Here is an 18,671-nt window from a genome sequence, read left to right as displayed (position 1 = left end):
ATCTGGATACTTCAAAATGCAAAAGAGATAAATGTACTGCGATGTCGCGGGGCTCCGCGGGGCAGCTGAGTCACGTCACATGACACCGGCTGTGCCTTTCCAAAAAGGCAACTCCAGCTTTATCGCCTTATCGTCGTCTCGCCGCGGATCCCGTGGAATTACCTTGAAACGCGACATCCACGCTACACCTCCACTGCCAAATCCAGTCCCAATTCCCTGCCAACACCATGGGCGCCGACCACGAAAGCCTGTATGGGCAACCGAAGAAAAAGAGCAAAAATGAGCTCTCTTCCGTCTCCGGCCTCTCCTTCGCAGGCCAGATGTCTTCCTTAATCGCGAATTCGAACACCTCCGGATCGACGTCAAACGACCGAACCCGCCGTTCACGACACCCCAAATCCGATCTATTCGGTAAACAAAATAAAGGCGCGGAAAAGCGCGCAGCGGCAGATCTCGAAGAAACCGATCACCATGTCGCGAAGCAAGTCCACATGTCCAGCAAGGACATCGGTAGCATCGACGACGCCACGCTGAACCGATCCAAGCAAAAGATGGAGAAAAAAGTGCGAATGTACAATGATATGAGAAAGGGGATGTACCTGGGTGGGGACAGCAGTGACGAGGGCAAGCCGGGGCCCAGTTCCCATTCCGAAGAGTACCTGGGACGGCTTCGACGCCGAGAGAAGGAAGGCCTTATCGATTTTGACCGCAAGTGGGCGAATGAAGAAAAGAAGAAAGCTGAAGGGTCCGGAGGCTCAGGAAGTGAAAGCGAAGATGATGATAATGCCTCCATTATATCCTACGAAGACGAGTTCGGCCGCTCCCGTCGCGGGACAAGATCCGAAGCCGCCCAGGCATACCGCACAAAGGACGAAGAAGCCCGAGGCGAGGCCGCTCAAGAAAGGTGGCGTCCTAATCGGCCGGAAAACCTCATATACGGTGAAGCTGTGCAATCCCAAGCGTTCAATCCAGAGGCGAACATCGCGGCGCAAATGGCTCAGCTCGCAGCTCGACGAGACCGATCCGCTACACCCCCGGACCAGGTGCACTATGATGCAGATGGCGAGGTCCGCAATCGAGGAACCGGGTTTTACGCTTTCTCGCGCGACGAGGAAACTCGAAAGAAACAAATGGAGGAGTTGAAGGGTGCACGGGTAGAGACCCTTCGAGAGCGTGAGAGGATCAAGGAGCGAGCGGCTATTCACCAAGCTAAAATAGCCGAACGCAAATCCGAAATCGCGCAACTACGGGCCAAACGGTTGACGGCAAAGTTCATGAATGAACTGGAGGGTGGAGCTGCCGCTGGTCCTTCTCAGCCACCTGTTGTGAGGTGAATGACAATTTTTGTTTTTACTTGTTATGCAATTTAGATACCCCGGGGTGATGTCGATTCCACTCCTCCCTCATTTTATCAGCGATCCATGCAAATATTTTCCAGATATGTTGAACTGTTCGATGGTTTTTATAGACATTAACAAGACGGAAAAGCCAAAATCGCGCCAAGAATATTGGACAAAAATGACATCGAAAATGTCAAACAACGGCCATGTTGCCTAAATTTCAAGGTTCTTCCTTCCAGCCAAACATGAGAAGCTTGAAAAACACGTCGCACACGTACTATCAATGTGAAAGGCTTCGCTAATTAAAACTGCAATAATATCACTTTTCTAGTCTTGTCATCAAGGTCATCCAGCATAGTAATTCGTCAATCGTCATGTCAACTGGCCCATGCCAGTGAAGTATCATGTCAAATGGTATGATCTCTCGAGCCCTAAAGGGACTGAGCGGGGAATGTCGCCGGTAATATTGGGCGCATAAATTCGGAGCTCGAAAGCACGCTAGACATAGCGAACTCCGCGGGTCTTCTTTTCGACGAGCCCCTCTATGCTGTCCAGGAAGGTTTCCGCATCTAAAGTCGGAGGCTATGGTATTAGATATTGCACAATCAAAGGCTTCTTTGATGGCTTACCTTCAGGCGTTTTGAATCTCAGCACATGCTGACCAGTTTCCAGCTGAGGCAGCGTGTATGCTTCGGCGGGTAGCAGAACTAATGGTTGCAGGTCGCGAACAAGGATGGTTCTCGGATCAAGGGCACGGAGCCAGCCACGTCGACCGATATTGGAGGTAACGAAAGCAGTCCAAACGGGGGCCCTATTTCAATCAGGTGATCAGAGAAGAGGTTCATCTTATAGCGGTCTGATGGCGGCATACTTGTCCATCTCTCCCCCAAGAACAGACGATTGGAATCGAACCGCCTTTGTCTGCTTGTCACGGTAAACGCGCAATGCATGCCTGCGACTGTCATCCAGTATTTGACTATGTCATTGTCAAAATGGAAACATAACGCTGGGATTTGTGTCAAACTCACCCTCCGTAGATCTGCTCTTCCCCCTCTAGTTCATAGTCTCGGATGCCTGGGACGGCCTTGGTTGTATCCTGGGAACGAAGCGCCAGGAATACAGAGAAGAATTCCACCATCGCTGGTCAAAATTAGTTAGATCACCCGAATGGACTTGCATACTCGGTAGCAGTGTACATACATTCAATAGTGTCGAAGCCCAGGGAAGCCCACGCATGGAGCTCCCTTCCAGAGTTGCGTCTACGGCAAAGCTGAAGGGACGAGCCTGAGCGAATGATCTCCAGCATGTTTAGTGGTAAGCAGAAATACTCATTACCGTGTTCTTCTCGTGTCCGGATGATAATACGGGTTCGGTTGTCGGTCTCTCTCAGATAGTAATAGACGGTCATGTCGGACCCGTCGTCAAAGTCCCTGGGTTAAGTTGTCAGTATTTAGGACAGTGATACTGCTAGGTTGTCATACAGCCGTAATAATCGATCGAATCCATCTTCAGTAAGCTGCTCCTTGATCCCTGGTGTGGGTTTTCCGAAGCATCCTATCCTATACGGTGGGTCGACGGGTTAGCAAGTGTACGAGTAGTTGAAAGTCCAATGCAAGTGATCACTCACCTTTCATTATCAAACGAAAGTTGAGTTCCTGTGTTGAAAACATTGAAAGCATCTTTGACCCAGTGGTTTTGTATGACGTCGGAACGAACCGATTGGCTGGTGTTGGTGGTTGCAGATGCTGATCCGGTGAGCGGCGAACTCGGGGCCTCTGGGGCCTCTGGGGCTTGTGGTGGAATAGGTATATGGAATCCACCAAAAGCTGGCGATAGAGGGGATTGAGGAGAACGATTGGAGGGGCGAGGACGCTCGAACGATCCACGTCTTGGGCGTCGATCACTGACAGGGCTGCTAGGTGCAGTGCTGTGACCACTGCCACTACCAGTAGATGGGGGGTTGCGACCAAAAGACATACGTCCAAATCGGTCAGTTACCCGTTGGCGTTCCTGTGTCGTTACCAACATCTTGAGGTTTTCGCGATGAGCATCTAGGAGGGGAAAATCTTGGGTTTTGCTGGAGAGATTGAGCGAATAACATTAGTCGGTGTGTACCTGGAGAGTGCTGATGGTTTTAAGGAATATGTTGCCTACTTTTGCATGACATCGCCGAGCTCCCCAAGGAAGGCTCTATACCTCGCCAGTCGCATCCGGAGGGAGGTTTTCGACTCTTCCCAGCAGAACAGCTCCATAGTGCGCCATGCCTCTCTGTACTTCCCAGTCGGGGCCGCACCACCATTTAAACGACCCAACGCGCCCAAGATATCCTCGACGGTATACTTAAGACTGGACTGGAGCAAAGCGACGTCACGCACGACGATGCGCCAATTGCGAGTGCGAGCGGGATCCTTGGATAGACCATCTAGCCTACGGAGCGACGAACTGATGGTGTACAAGTCGGCGATGAGATCAGTAATCTCAGCCTCGTGTTCGGGCAGAGGGGCACGAAAAAGCGTGAAGCGGGCCGCCACATCTTCGGCCTCGGTGGCAGATGCGCGCAGATCCATGAGTCCATCCGGAGAATTGGAAGAGGGAGAAATACGAGCGATGGGAAGTAAACCGCTTTTACCCTCACGTGCAATGCGGCTCTGTCTCCCTTGCGTCGTGCGTCCTTGACGTGGTCGCGCGCGAATGGCGGGGCGTGGTGGGGGAGACGGCCCGCGCTGAAATGGCGGAAATTTGATGAAGTGGGTTGATTGAGGGGGAGCTCGTTGGGAGAGTAATGCTCGTACTCAGCATTTACTGATGGCGGTCATCAAGTCGTCGATATTTACTTGGGAAACCAACGGGGGAAGAAAGGAATTCCATGGTCTTGGTCCGATGGTTCCATGGTTCCCCTCGCGTGGTGCATTTCCCCACAATCATCAGCCTAGGGCTATATGTTATTAGCATTATTCAGTACTAGTAGTCAACAATATTCAATGAAAAGTTCACAAAATAACATACGTCAGATCAGAAACACCTGGAACCTTCGAGTCGATGTAGTGGGGTTGCACAGCAGAAAGTGATGAGCTGGTCGGAATACCATTGTCATGGTAGAGAAGTCAGTCGAAGACCCGAAGTAGGATACTTTTACAGAGCAACCGGGGAGAGAAAACAAACTTAATCCTTTTCGAGGGACCAGCTACATTATAAACCGCCCCATTCTCTCAGCAGAGCCTCGACTAGTTACTAGTAGTTAGTACTAAGACAATAGTTCTGCTGCCTAACACTACTGCTCCACGCCTCGTATCACTAGTTCCAACGCCCGGAAGGCGAGGCTGTGCAGGTACTAGTACTTTTACCAGGAGCCCCATGCAAGGAGGCTATTACAAGATTTGTTGCAAACATTTGATACTTCTCTGATCCATTTCTAGACATTAGCCATTGTTATAATTACTGGCTGAGGACGAGAAACCTCAGATCATTATGAAATATGTGTAGGATGGAAGCATTGCTTAAAGTTATCAAGGAACTAGTGTAGTTATATGGCGGTGTAGACTGACTAATTCATGCCTAAAGCCTCTAGTCTCGGAAATTATTATCATTATATTATTATATTATTATTATTGTAGTTGTTGTCGTCGATATCATCGCAGATTATCATCATCCACGGTACCCTAGGGTCGACTCGGGACGAACGGGGCACGATAATCATCAGCAATGTGCGAGTCCCTCCAGCTGGTAATATGATATAGTATGTCATGCGCTCCTTGGGCAGGAGAAAGCGTGGCAATGTTCAACTTTCGCCCAGCTCAAGCAGAACTTGATCCTGTGAAATCTTCCTTCTCTTGCAGTTGCTGCTCCGACTCCAGCTTACGGTTGACGTTCAAACTCCGCGTGAATAGACTAGTAGCCAGTGCAACGAAAGCTAGACCGGCCATCGTAGCCCATACTACTTTCAAGCTATCCGCATATGCGGCAACAATCATAACCCGACGCGGCGAGTCTGGTTGCATGGCCTTGACCACCTCGACCAGGGAACTGGCTTCCTGCGACAATTCAGTAGCTTCCGCTGCCAGTTCCGGGTAGGCTCTGAGATTGACAACGAATTGAGACTGGAAAATAGCACCACCAACGGCCACCCCGATGCTCTGTCCGAACGAACGTGAGAAGACGTACATCGTTGCTGCATGGGCGGAGTCCTGCTCTTCGGCTGCAGCCTGGGTTGCGTACCCTTGACTATTGTAGAGCATCCCGAGTCCAAGCCCAGGTACAAGATTCAAGAATACCCATGCTGGGATGGAGCTGTCGGGGCCCAATAGGTAGAGGAGACCCATTCCCAGGGTACTTAAGAACCATCCGCTCCAGATGGCCCATCGAAAGCGACCCCATTTGGAGACCAGTACTCCCACCACGATTGAGGCGGGAGCGACAGTGAATGTCTCTGGGAAGACACCGACACCAGAGATTATAGCACTATAACCTTTAACACATTCGTAGTATAGAGGAAGATAATAGAGAAGACACCAAAGGACGATCCCATGAACACAGGTTCCCAGGTAGGTAACCAATGCAGTCTTCTCTTTGAAAATAGCGAGGCGAACTATAGGGTCATGCGGCACCTTGCCTTCATAAACCACAAATCCAGCGATTCCGACCACGCCCAATATGAGTGGTAAAATTGTACGCCATGATGACCAGGGGTACATGACGTTGCCCCAGGACAGGGCAAGTAACAGACTGGTCGCAGAAGCCGTAAGCAAAAAAGCACCAATCCAATCCACTTTGACCAGCTTCGGAATAAGGGATCCGGAGACTGGTTTCTGATTCAAGAAGGCGATGATTAGCACAAAGCCAATTGCACAAATTGGAAGATTGATCCAAAATATCCATCTCCAAGATGCAGCTTCAGCCAAGGCACCGCCCATGATGGGACCCGTGACAGACCCAAGCGCCCAGACAGCCCCTCCATATCCAAAGTATTTGCCACGTTGACGAAGTGGGACAAGGTCGGTAATAACAACCTCTGTCAAACTGAGAATTCCGCCCCCGCCGGCGCCTTGAATGCTACGCCCAATGAGAAGCGTGGTCATATCATGGGCAATGGCTGCAACGATGGATCCGACGGTAAAAAGAATTAATGCAAGGATGATCAGATATTTGCGTCCAAATGTTTGAGACAGAGATCCGAATGTCAGTTGGAAGACGGTACTCGTAAGCAGGAATGATGTGCCGGCCCAGAAAGCTTGAATGGCAGTACCGCCAAGCTCGCGAGATATGATCTGGATATTTGGTCAGAAGAGCCTCTCATCGATGAAAACTGAATTGGACACAATAATCACTGACTGGTAGAGCTGTCGACAGAGAGGTGGCGTCTAATGCAGAGGCTAGGATCACGACTAGGAGACTACCGAAAGCCGCCCAGAACCGACGAGTTGGACGGAATTCAGGCACCTCGTCGGTTTCAGTCGTTATCGCCGTAACCGATGACTTGGAAGCCCCCATGATGGACGATATAAACGGATTCACCTGTTCCAGGAGAAGTGAACGCGTCAAAACCTGCCCGAGAAAACTTTTACAGCGGGATCTCGGGGGCCAAATTGACAGGATTTAGTGTCGCGCCAGAGTCACCGATACTAGTCGGATACATTGCCTATTACTTGGCAATTAGCCATTAGTCTGCTTACCAAAGCAGTAACCTTGTTAAATAGCTTTTTGCCCCTATTATTGAAGAGATCAGACTTTCATGCAAGAGCAATTACCATTACAAAATGACAACTAGCGGCCTATCGTGGTCGTGAAATTTAGGGATCTTGGGGTCAGACAACAGCTTCTCTCGAAACCGATTGATTGGAAGAGCAGCCACAAGATCTCCAACAAAATTGGGTCAGAGGTGAATGCTGCTGCAGCCTATGTAGACGGCAGATTGTCAAATTGCACAGAGCAGGCCCACATATGACACTAACCAAGGCTAGTCAAGCGTGCCATGGGCTGGAGGATATTGTCTTGGTACTTGCCTTGTATTTTCCTTTTTTTTTAGTTTCAACGCTATTACTAGCAGCCATCCGTTTTCGAAGGGTCTCCTAAGGTTACAGAGGGAGAATCTCACCCCCGATTTTTGTACCAGCGGGCCTATAACTATACTATTAGTTCTTCCCTCGAATTATCACATCTTCATTTCCCCAAGGTAAATAGTCTATTGTGAAGCGTATGTTCTACTTTATTCTCCAGTGCGGTTCACAGATTCCAAATATCTAAAGTGGTTTATTCGAAAGTATATGCATATGATTTTGTACAAGTATTCAAGTATGATTCTTCCACGAGTCCCGCTCGATGCAAAGGATTAGAGTTCGTGATTTCGTATCCGACAAATGGCCTCAGCGCCCCAGAAAAAAAAATCGCCAAAATTAAAGGAAACAGTATTTGCACAGATCTCTCTTCTGCTTCTATCGATATCCACGGTAAGGCTCGTACGATGTGTGAGAAGGGTAATCATCCTCTTGCTCAACAGGCCCATAACCACCCCCGCGCCAGCGATCAAGCGGATTGGATGATTCCGTGTGCGCGGGAGTTTGAGCATGACTGAGGAGCCTCGACTCACTCTCGTTTGCTTGCTCGTAGAAGCCTCCGCTGCTACCACCACCGGGAACGCGGAAGGCGGGGTGGACGAGTACACCACCCTCTTGAGCTTGGGCGTCGTAACCGTTTGGAACTCTCAACGCGGACATTGAAGGTAAGGACGGGACCGGGGAGGAAGCACGAGAGGAACTGGGCGACCATTCAGCACCCAAAGTACTGCGCGGTGTGTGGGAACGTTCCGTCATCAGGTCTTCCGGTCGGCCATAGATACCTCCGCCAAACTCTTCATAGAAATCAGGGCGGTTCTTGAAGTATGAGAAATCCAGTTGGCTCTCGGAGACCACTTCAAACGGAGATGCATCGGCGGACTTTCCAGGCTGATTGGCTATCATTGGGTTCATTGCGATATCCGAGTATTCGCCTGCCATATCGTTGTGCTCTAAGCGGCCTTGATAGATCTGCTTGAGAGTCTCGGCAGCTCTGGCATGGACCATCGGGGTCATCAGGGGCTTGTAGAGAGCCGGGTGACCGAATTTGGAGCTCAGGCGATCGGCGGCCTTCTTGCTAGACTTCGTAGCACCCAGTGCCTCGGCATCGTTCAGATTTGCGCGGTTATAGAAATGACAGTCATCGTCGAAGGTCTTCATGCAGTAGAACTTGAATCCCAGCATCAAGAATGGGAGCGGGAGGATGCAGAATACCATGGTCCAGGTGGCTCGAGACTTGACCACTAGGGCAACAATGAAGTTGGAAAGAATGGTCCCGAAGACCATGCGGTTAAATAAGATACGCCAGTATGCGGCTGCGGATTCGTTCTTGGTCACGAAGATGTACATGAGCAAGTACTTCTTTAGCATGGCATCAACACCAAAGTATAACGCGGTCACTGGTAGGACGATTGGCTGTAAAGTGGCGAACGTGAAGGCCACGGTCGTGTAGAAGAGAAAATAGTTGTAGTAGCTAGCGTAATCGAATGCTGGCGGGGCGGTCCACTCAATTGATTGTCGAGGTGTTGGCGAGAGAAATGTTTTCGCAAACCACACCCAAACCAATGTGACCATCTGGGCGAGGTCGATTGTCGCGCCCAAGTTGCGTTGTAGGAGATACGTGACCCAGAATGACGAAACCGAGCACAAAGCCGTCACCAATTTGGAATACAGCTGGCTATCCACAATGGCTTGCCAAGCATTCTCATTGTTGTTGCTTTTGTCGATTACTTCCGCAACAAATGTCCACGCAGCAGAGAAGACGGAGAAGACAACTAGGTTATTAAAGACAAAGAATGCGTACAACTGGCCCAGGACGTGTCTCTCCCTCGATGTCTTGGATTTGCTACCACCCTTAATGGACAGCCGTCGGAAGATGATCGGCAGGACGAGATAAACTAGCGACGTGAGAGCGGGCGACGCAATACCTTGTATGGCACCCCAAAGAGTAGGGTTTCTCTCCAGCTCTGTCTGGAATGCTGGCCAGACAAGGCCTAAATTTGTCAAGCTGGCCAAGAAGACCGCGATGAGTGCGTTGGGTGCGATCCAGATGAGGGTCAGAAGAGTAACCCAGATAAAGTTTGTGAAACGTTTCCATTTGCGAGCTTGTTTGGTGAGAGGTAGATTCTCCCAGATGAGATCGCTGGGACGTGGCGCCAGAGCGACAGTGGTGCCCTTCGGGTGCTTCTTGCGAGAAGTCCAAGCAACAGCATGAGCATGCTCAATCTTTTCCCAGCTAGCAAAACCATAAGGCATAGCATCCCGTTTGTCGATTGAAGCTCGCCCATGCTTGATCTCTTCCTCCAAGACCCTGATACGCACAGTCAAGTAGTCGATGGCGTCCACCTTGCCATTGGGATGCTTGCTGCGTTGACTGCGAGGTGGGCGCATGGTTGGCCGCTTCGCAGGTAATTGATCGGGGCGCTTGAGGTATTTGGCCAGCACAGACTCCAGCTGTCGTACATTTTCTTCATGTTCTTTGATGATTCTTGGCAGGTCCCTCACAGTACGGCCAATCGACGCGCGAGGGAGGGCAGCAGTTGGGTTGACTTCATCAGTAATCCGCAGAATACCTTCGTCGGAACGGTCAGGCGCAGGAATGTCGGTGATCATGAGGGTTCGTGCATGGAGACTTCGCTGATAGTCGGAACTCTGAAAATATTGACGTCGCATTGCTCGCACTGCTCGGTAATTCCTCCAAAGAAAGAAGGCTATAATGATATCAAAAACCCACGCGCAGATAACCTGACTCCACATAGCGGTTGGTTTGAGCACTTTGATAGGGGTCATATCGTTCAAGATGGACTTGCTATCGTCATCGAAGTCCGTGGCCTGAGTGAGATTGACCGGAATCATGACCGCGCAACCGACAATACTCATGCAAATCAATATGTTCCGACACATCTTTGTGAAGCGAAGGAAGAGCGCAGCATCCAGGCCGACGGTTTCGATTAGCTGTGGCTCTCGAGTGCGAATGACTGGCTTGATCCATGAAAAGAAACCTTTGCCCACGGGGGGCGGCGCGTGCTTCGAGTCGGCATGTTTGACCTTTGGCGCATAGACGAGCGAGTGACGAGGACGGAAGAGGGAGAATAGGAACGCGAGTAACAAAGATACTCCGATCGAGGTGCCGAGAGAGGCCCAGACAGCGGTGACGTTGAACTTTGTTTCCCCCAAACTGTCAGCCGACGCTCTTCATAAAGCGACCATTTGCCGCGGTGAACAACTTACGGAGTTGTGGAACGGGTCAGAAATGAGATGGATGAACTCATCAGTTCCAGACGAGTCGTCTCGGAGTTGCAGGCCCTTGCGCGCATCCATTGCGTCTGCGGAGAAAGAAGAGAGAAACCCGAAATCACAGGAGAAACGAATGGCAGGTCTGCATGTGGGAGAAGTTGGAAGAAAGGGTCAAATGACCAGGCCGGGGAAGATGAGGGGAACAAGGAAAAAAAGCGGCGACAGAACGAGTGTTCGGGCGCCTGAAAATGAAGGCGATCGGCCAGAGTGAGACAAGCAAGTCCAGGAATGAAGAAAAGTGGGTTCGTGGAGGGTCTGGACTGGATCAATTCGATAATTTTAGAATGGCGGCGTCGCCGATCGGCGAACGTTACAGCAATGATGCTGCGTCTGCAGAAAGGTTTTTCGCGTAAAAGTGGCCCTTTGCGAGAGGAGAAGACAATACTCCGTAATAAAAAAGTGTAAAGTCGTCAACACCTCCACAATGACATCCACCCATTCTCTACCAGAATGCTAGGCTGGGTGTGATGTTGTGGTGGTGTGCCTGGTGGCGTTGTGACACGCATGGCTCCCCTTTGCCCCAGTGAATAGCGTGTCATTGGTGATCCACTGTAGGAAGATTGATGGCAGGCCCAATCACAGCATGAGGGGAAAGTCTAGAACATCTGAAACATATGGATCGATAGAGGGTCAAGCCTCAGGGTCAAGGCTGGTTCCTGCGACACAATGAGAGCAGAGCAGAGCAGAGCAGAGCTCATGCTCAGGAGTGGGAATGAGTCCCGTGACTCCAGTCGGCCTTTCTGTGAGCGCAGGTCATGTGATCGGGTAGTAGTATATTTAACTTGAATGCACATACTAATCCCGTTTGAAAAACAGTGGGAAAAAAAGAAAAACCTACGGTAATTAGGTACCGGTAGTCTTCAAAGAACTTCATACTTTCAAGTCCGTCTTGTTAGAGTGTCATTTTATCTAATAAAAACCGGGCCTTAAAGCAGAATGGCCTGGTCGGGAAAGGATCTGCATATTCATCAACTCGATTTCCATAGGATCATGCTAAAACAAATACTAATTTATCTTTCAAGGTTATGTTATTGCTGTTATTGAATGTACTAGCACCCGTTAGCTACTAGTTACTGCTAGGAGTATATGTAGAACCTTGATGGCATGGCGACAAGATCGCGAACCAACCCTTCTCTCTATTTGACCTTAGCCTCTTCCGATTGACATTCAGATTGAGGAACCATTTCGCCTGCTTCTGATTCCATGCGCTCCGCCATATCGTCGATTTGCCATACTGCTTTGCCCTGGTAGACATCGTTGAACCGGGGTTTTGTTCATGATCTCGATTCTCGGTCGGGCTCCCATGAGGTTGGGTGCTTTGGTTATCTTGAGGATCGGAAATACTGTCCGTTAAAGGGTCATAATCATATAACGGGAGCGAGGTAGAAGATTTTCTTGATGAGCTATCGGTGGCGGCATGATTGGTTTCGGAAGTAACCATAGCCCAGGCCAGACCTACGCCATTTTGATTGTACAACAGACTATTTAGGGTAACCAGTTCAGCTAAGCTTTGGAAAAGGAAACAAGTGCGCAAGCGAAAGTAATTAAGCAAGGTTTCCTTTCCAACCTGGCCCCCAAACTAAAGATAGGGACGATCTTATCCTAATGAGGTATGCAGAGTTGCCAAGAAACCAAGCTTTGTTGATCAATGCCTCCCCCCCCCCTGACACTGAATAAATCCGCTGATCTTTGCTCGGAAGACTTAAAACTCTGGCGGCTATGTCTGTATCAGCCCTCCGAAAAACAGGCTCAAAGACCATTTGAAGTGAAGAAGCCAGTGGTAGAATAACTATAAATGACCCCGAATCGTCTGGCCAAATAGTGCTTTCTCATTCACCACAAATAGTCCCCAATCAAGCATCACAGACTTATACAAACCTTATTCTATTTCTCCGAATTTCATCTTGTATACCCACTCTATTCTCATCATCAATCATGTCGCAATATGGAGCCAACTACTATGAGGAGCAAAAGCCCCAGCATACTTACGCCCCTCGTCCAAACCAGACTCAAAACCACTATTCGACGGGGAAATCTTCATATGACCCCCCACCCTATACCGAGCAAGGTTATACTCAGGGCGACCAATACACGCAGCCCCAGCAGTATACCAACTGTGGCTACGATCAAAAATACGAATCAGCTGCAAATATGCCGCAAGGCCACGCCGCTCCACAGTCGCAGTATGCGCCAGAAGGAGCGAATGCCTCTTATTATAATGGAGAGCCAGTCTCAGAACCAAACGATCTCAACGGTGAAAAGGGGCTTGGGTCAACTGTTGTTGGTGGTGCAGCTGGTGGGTACATGGGCCACAAGATGGGTGGCGGCTGGAGCACCGCTGCAGGGGCCGTTATAGGGGCCGTCGGCATGAACGTCTTGTCGCACAAGATGTAAGTCACTCTCTTTCAGCTTGACGACGCTCCGTGGCCTCGACATAAACTAAGATCCATATTAGGAAACCCAAACCTGCCCCAGTTCAACAAGTCGTTGCCGCGCCTCAGCAGGTCCAGTATGTCGCTGCCCCTGGAATCGGCATGGGTCTACTTGGACGTCGCCAGGCCGTTCTATCTAGTCGCGAGGCCCTTCTATCTGATCGCTTCGGACGCCGTGGAGGACGTCGCGAGGGGCTCCTTGGACTGTAATCAGAGCTATGTTATGCCATGATCGGGAATCTTCCAATTCCATCTACCAGAATTTGGTAGTTTCCCTTTTGACTGTTGAAGGCGTTTTGCTTTTTGTTTAGAAAGCGTGATACTTGTCTCTTCATACACCTCTTTCACTTTCGTGTCAACTCATGCTACTATTAAAGTATGTGATCTGTAAATATTATAGTCATTCCTATTCGTCATTGCTATCGACAGAATAGCCTTTCCCGAATTTCTCTCATTACATAGGATTACAGATTTAGAATAACGGCACATCGATTGCGTCGCTATTTTCTCAGCTGAAACCGCGGTCTCTCCAAGAATATAAACCGGGAACATCTCAGCCAAGGCGTGATTGTAGATTTGCAAGACTAGAATAAACTGTAAATAACTCCATAGTCGCCCATGATGTCGTCAACTCTTGGAAGGCTTTAAGCGAGATACATTTTGCCGAGATGCGCGACAACAAATGACAGGCCCCACAAAAGCTCCCTCTCCTCCACCTTTCAGTTATCTCAGATACGTTTAGCGAACAAATGATGTTGACTCAAATGGGTTATTTAGTACATACTAAGCGGGGTCAAAGATCTTGGAACCCCCCGGCTGCAAGGCTTGGACAGAGAGATCCACTTCCCCAGCTACCGTCCGGCGTAAAAGATGTTAAATTTCTGTGGTTCTCCCAAGGTGTTCGCCAGATCGCAAACTTCAGCAAAGACATTAGGCAGTTCTTTGAAGAGAGAGCTTCAGTTGATGTGCATAATTGAAATCGCTCAATGTAAGGTAGATTGTCGGCATGAAAGATCAATCTTGTGGATTGCCTCATTCGCGCCCAGAGGCACGACATGTGGCTGTTTAGAGTAACTGCCGGTTGAAATTGCGTGACCACACTTCTCGCATCTCGAAATCTTCCGCATACTAGGAGTATAAAACAATTAAGGCGTAACATGATTTTCTTTGCATTTTCTCAGATCACTTCTCTAAAAGGTTGTCGTCCGTTACTACGAGTACGAATTAAACACCCAAATCATGACTGTCCATGAGACGAAGAGCCCGGAGATCTCCGCAGATGAGAAAAACATATCTGGGGCCAATTCTTCAGATGACTCGGATAAGGAATTTCAGCAAATCAGTCCAACCGATGGCAAAAGTACATTCGACTCGGGTGCAGGTCATCACCTCTATCGACCAATCGACAGCTACGAGGGAATTCATAGATGGGATCCGGATTTTGAATGGACTGAAAATGAAGAAAAACGAATTGTTAGAAAGGTACGTGGATAATTATCTGCGTCATTATCATCATCTTACTTTCCTGTATAGATCGATGCCCGTGTTTGCACCTTTGCCTGCGTGACCTTTTTTGCCCTACAGCTTGATCGGGGAAATATTGGCCAGGCACTTGCAAGTACACTTTTGCAAGACTTACACATGACTACGAATGACTATAATTTGGGCCAGACCGTCTTTCTGGTGTGTTTCCTGTTAGCGGAGATGCCGTCACAGTTGATATCCAAAAGGTTGGGTCCCGATCGTTGGATTCCTCTTCAAATGGTGATGTGGAGCGTGGTTGCGGCTTGCCAGGCCTTCATAAAAGGGAAACCCTCTTACCTGGCTTGTCGGGCTTTGTTGGGGCTATTAGAAGGTGGCTTGTGAGTACTCCTATTACCCCAACATGGTTCAAATTGAAGCTAAACCAGGTCACATATCGCAGTATCCCCGACACAATTCTGTTCCTATCTTTCTTCTATAAATCGAGTGAGCTTCCAAAGCGATTGGCCTGCTTTTGGATCTCATACACAGTTACGACTATCATTGGAGCATTTCTGGCCTTCGGCTTCCTCCATATAAAGGATGCTAATGGTGGTGGATCTTGGAAATACGTGTTTGCCTTCGAGGGAATGATAACTGGTCTCATCGGAATTATTGCCTACTTTTGGATGCCTGCATCGCCAGTTCAAACCAAGGGAGGGCTTCGTGGAAAGGATGGGTGGTTTAACGAACACGAAGAAAAGATCATGGTGAACCGCGTCATCCGTGACGATCCCAGCAAAGGAAGCATGCACAACAGGGAAGGACTTAGCCTGCGGCTATTTTGGGAGTCTCTCAAGGACTTCCATATGTGGCCTATTTACCTACTAGGCTTGATATGGATGATTCCCACCACGCCTGCAACCAACTATCTCACGTTGCAACTACGTTCCCAGGGATTCACCACATTCCAGACAAACCTGTTAACGATTCCATCGGCTGTCATCGGGATTATTACTTTGATGTCTATAACGTGGATTGCAGAGCGCACAAACCAACGCTTACTCTGGGGAGCAGGAGTCGAGGTGTGGAACCTTGTCTTGCTGATAGCCTTGGAACTCCTGCCTCAGGAAACTCTACCCTGGCCTCGGTGGGCTGTCCTTACTCTTCTTGTGGCTAGTCCGAGCATTCATCCTGTCGTGGTCGCCTTGACCTCCCGGAACGCAGGATCTGTGCGGACTCGTACCATTGCTTCTGCATTGTACAACATGTCTGTACAGATAAGCAATATTGCAGGTGCTAATGTAAGCTTGCTAGATTTGCCCTTTTTGCTTCTAAGACGGCGACACAGAAATACTCACACTATAAACAGGTCTATCAAGCAAAGGATGCCCCGTACTACAGACACGGGAATAAAGTTCTGATCGCACTTGCTGTTGTTAGTATGGCTCTATTTGTGGCTGCAAAATTCTACTACGACTGGTGGAATAGGTAAATTCCCGCATGATCCAACATTCAAGTCATTGATAAATCCGCTCACCTGTATGTAGGCACAACGCTGCCAAATGGAACGCCATGACCCATGAGCAACGAGAAGTATATTTGAGTGAAAACAAAACTATGACCAACAAGAGGTACGTAACTGCGGATAATTCTAAGCCTTTCAGGATACTGACTTTGAGATACATAGACTTGATTTTCGATTTGCCCGCTAAATGGCACTAGTTATTTACTCCAGTAGCTTCAAACTAGAACTATTTCGCCGCATAATGAGCAGAAAGTGTCAGTGAAGTAAATGTTGTCCAGATAAATATTTATTAAATGCGAGATACTGGGGAGCCATATTTTGTTAAGACAAGATTATAATAGCAAAACCACAATGAAGCATCAGGTATCCCTCAAATACCGAGTCTGTAGTATGTGAGGTACCATGTGATTAGATAGATTCCCATTTATTCAGATGGCATCACTCTCAGAATTGATTTGCAATATGTTATCAATGAGGGGGATTTGTACATCTTCTATAACACCACAGGGGATGCTTCTTACGAACAATCGCGGAGCGAATGGTACCAATTTCGGAGGGTTTTGTCCTGCCCAGGTGCATGTGGTGTCTCTCATGAAAATAGCGCAATCTTACACTTGGTTTATGTTATCGAGTATATAAAATGAACCTTCAGGGATGGCCAAATCCAAAAGCACAAATGAAATTACCATAGTTGCTTCTTGCCCAACTACAATACCCTTAACCTGCTAACATGGCCCCTCGATTGATACTCAGCTCGAAAATGCAACTTCTCAATCGGGTGAGACTTCTTCACTGGTGCAAAAAATAAGCATTTCTGGTTTTGTCCGGGAGCCTTTAAAAGAGTATGAAAGTTTCGATGTCACTACCGTCATCGGTAGAGAATACCCAAACGTTCAGCTTTCCAGCATCCTAGATGGCGAGAGAAAGATTCGTGACCTGGCTATTACTGGTTGGAGCCCTTCCAGTTGGGATGCAAGAAATAGAAGACACTGACGAATATAGTGTCGCGTCGTGGTGTTGTGTTTTTCCGAAGACAAGACATTACATCTGACCAACAAAAGATTCTTGGCCAAAAGCTCGGCGAGCTTACTGGAAAGCCCGATACATCTAAGGTAATTGCGCTCGTTGTTTAGCTCCATCGCTATGCCGTCAATAATAGCAAACGGAACATTTCTGTTGATGAAAATGGAAAGCTAGATGATGAAATTTCCGTTATTTCATTCGAGGTAAGATCAAGAAAAAGTTTACATCATCGCCACATTAACTTGGCTATAGGTCAACGGCAAATATTACGGTGGCCGCTTTGCGAAGAATTCGGGTCTCCTCGCCAGTCAAGGTTGGCACGCCGAGTACGTACACCTGCCGGCTGATTGGTTAACCTTGATAATTATCACATTTGAGAAGGTTCCTTCTGACTATGCCATTCTCAAAACCACGCATTTGCACGAGGATCAGACTGGTGACGACACTCTTTGGGCTTCAGGATATGAAGTCTACGACCGACTATCAACCCCTATCCAGAAGTTTGCAGATACCCTGAAAGCAGTTCACTATCAGGTAAAGCAAAATAAACATTATCAATACTGTAACTAACAGATATTCAGCCGTCTTTCAATAATATCGCCAAGGAGCATGACATTGACCTCATCTCAGGAGACCGAGGAGCGCCAGAAAATACGGGATTTGATTTCAAGGCCAGCCAGTATGTTTCTAAGTATTAAAATCAACCGATTTAATCCACTAGCAATTATCTAGCCCCCTGGTCCGTATAAGCCCAGTAATGGGGTGGAAGAGCCTTTTTGGAGCAGCCGACCAGGTTGAAAATGGCTGGATCGAAGGAGTGACGAAGCGGGAGAGTCAAATACTGAAACAGTACTGTATGTAGCATTTTTTCCCATGCAACCTGTGATATTAATTACCAACATTTCTCTAAGTTAATCAACTCATCGCCGAGAATCACGGCCTGCAAGTCCGATTCAAATGGGGCACAAATGATCTTGCTATCTGGGACAAGTAAGCAGTACCTATCCCTAGTTACTGCTAGAGAAAATTCACTCACGAGAAGTAGCCGATCCGTGTTTCACACTGCAACAAAGTAAGATGATATACTTAACACATCTTAATTTCTAGGGAGTCTAATATTTCAATAGTGATTATGATGGAAAACGCCAAGGTACCAGAGTTGCCTCTCTAGGAGAAATTCCTTATTATGACCCTGCTTCCACCTCTAGACAGGAGGCGCTGGCGCAAGAAGCTTGATCCATGGAGTTTTCGGCTAGATACACTGCTATGTTCTTGGATAAAGCTTTCTCATCGTTCGTCAAGCAATTTTGACTGTTTCGTAGTACGTTCCAAGATTTAATGAAGATATTTTACCATTAATTACTAGTCACTGCCATTTTACCTCCCGGTCCATTTCTTTAAATATTTATTTTTTGCTTCTCCGGATATTTGACTCTTTGCCCCATACTTCAAGTTTAAGCTTGCCTCATTTCATTTCATAATAACTAAAACCTCCATGGTATTTAGATTGATTGGATGCTGGTATAGATATATCCGCTGAATC

The 18,671-nt window shown here is 48.2% G+C and overlaps 7 protein-coding genes across 7 annotated transcripts; 4 read left to right on the top strand and 3 right to left on the bottom strand.

The window, feature by feature from the left end:
- Positions 1–227: 227 nt before the first annotated feature.
- On the top strand, positions 228–1,334 carry N7481_004705 (CCDC174 family protein; the record flags this gene model as incomplete). The annotated part of the gene is made up of 1 exon (XM_057263924.1): positions 228–1,334. The coding sequence occupies one exon, from the start codon at positions 228–230 to the stop codon at positions 1,332–1,334; it is 1,107 nt and encodes a 368-aa protein (XP_057125585.1).
- Positions 1,335–1,838: 504 nt separating this feature from the next.
- On the bottom strand, positions 1,839–3,907 carry N7481_004704 (uncharacterized protein; the record flags this gene model as incomplete). The annotated part of the gene is made up of 8 exons (XM_057263923.1): positions 1,839–1,909; positions 1,970–2,151; positions 2,212–2,316; positions 2,369–2,480; positions 2,541–2,770; positions 2,822–2,899; positions 2,968–3,417; positions 3,495–3,907. The coding sequence occupies 8 exons, from the start codon at positions 3,905–3,907 to the stop codon at positions 1,839–1,841; spliced, it is 1,641 nt and encodes a 546-aa protein (XP_057125584.1).
- A 1,227-nt stretch (positions 3,908–5,134) lies between these two features.
- Positions 5,135–6,827, bottom strand: N7481_004703 (Efflux pump; the record flags this gene model as incomplete). Its single annotated transcript, XM_057263922.1, has 2 exons — positions 5,135–6,604; positions 6,669–6,827. 2 exons carry the CDS (start codon positions 6,825–6,827, stop codon positions 5,135–5,137), a joined length of 1,629 nt encoding a protein of 542 aa, XP_057125583.1.
- Positions 6,828–7,768: 941 nt separating this feature from the next.
- Positions 7,769–10,708, bottom strand: N7481_004702 (putative DUF221 domain protein; the record flags this gene model as incomplete). Its single annotated transcript, XM_057263921.1, has 2 exons — positions 7,769–10,549; positions 10,619–10,708. 2 exons carry the CDS (start codon positions 10,706–10,708, stop codon positions 7,769–7,771), a joined length of 2,871 nt encoding a protein of 956 aa, XP_057125582.1.
- A 1,911-nt stretch (positions 10,709–12,619) lies between these two features.
- Positions 12,620–13,326, top strand: N7481_004701 (uncharacterized protein; the record flags this gene model as incomplete). Its single annotated transcript, XM_057263920.1, has 2 exons — positions 12,620–13,074; positions 13,140–13,326. 2 exons carry the CDS (start codon positions 12,620–12,622, stop codon positions 13,324–13,326), a joined length of 642 nt encoding a protein of 213 aa, XP_057125581.1.
- Positions 13,327–14,355: 1,029 nt separating this feature from the next.
- N7481_004700 (uncharacterized protein) lies at positions 14,356–16,292 on the top strand (the record flags this gene model as incomplete). Its single annotated transcript, XM_057263919.1, has 6 exons — positions 14,356–14,598; positions 14,650–14,978; positions 15,041–15,881; positions 15,929–16,068; positions 16,128–16,211; positions 16,268–16,292. The coding sequence occupies 6 exons, from the start codon at positions 14,356–14,358 to the stop codon at positions 16,290–16,292; spliced, it is 1,662 nt and encodes a 553-aa protein (XP_057125580.1).
- Positions 16,293–16,865: 573 nt separating this feature from the next.
- N7481_004699 (TauD/TfdA dioxygenase family protein) lies at positions 16,866–18,122 on the top strand (the record flags this gene model as incomplete). Its single annotated transcript, XM_057263918.1, has 6 exons — positions 16,866–16,883; positions 17,239–17,331; positions 17,381–17,662; positions 17,710–17,807; positions 17,861–17,982; positions 18,040–18,122. The coding sequence occupies 6 exons, from the start codon at positions 16,866–16,868 to the stop codon at positions 18,120–18,122; spliced, it is 696 nt and encodes a 231-aa protein (XP_057125579.1).
- Between the last annotated feature and the right edge of the window lie 549 nt (positions 18,123–18,671).

This window comes from Penicillium waksmanii (genome assembly GCF_028829765.1).
Source record: "Penicillium waksmanii strain IBT 27052 chromosome Unknown utg000004l:1.0-5674109.0:1.0-5678898.0, whole genome shotgun sequence".
Taxonomy (NCBI): Eukaryota; Fungi; Ascomycota; class Eurotiomycetes; order Eurotiales; family Aspergillaceae; genus Penicillium; species Penicillium waksmanii.
This window is presented reverse-complemented; position numbering and strand designations above follow the sequence as displayed.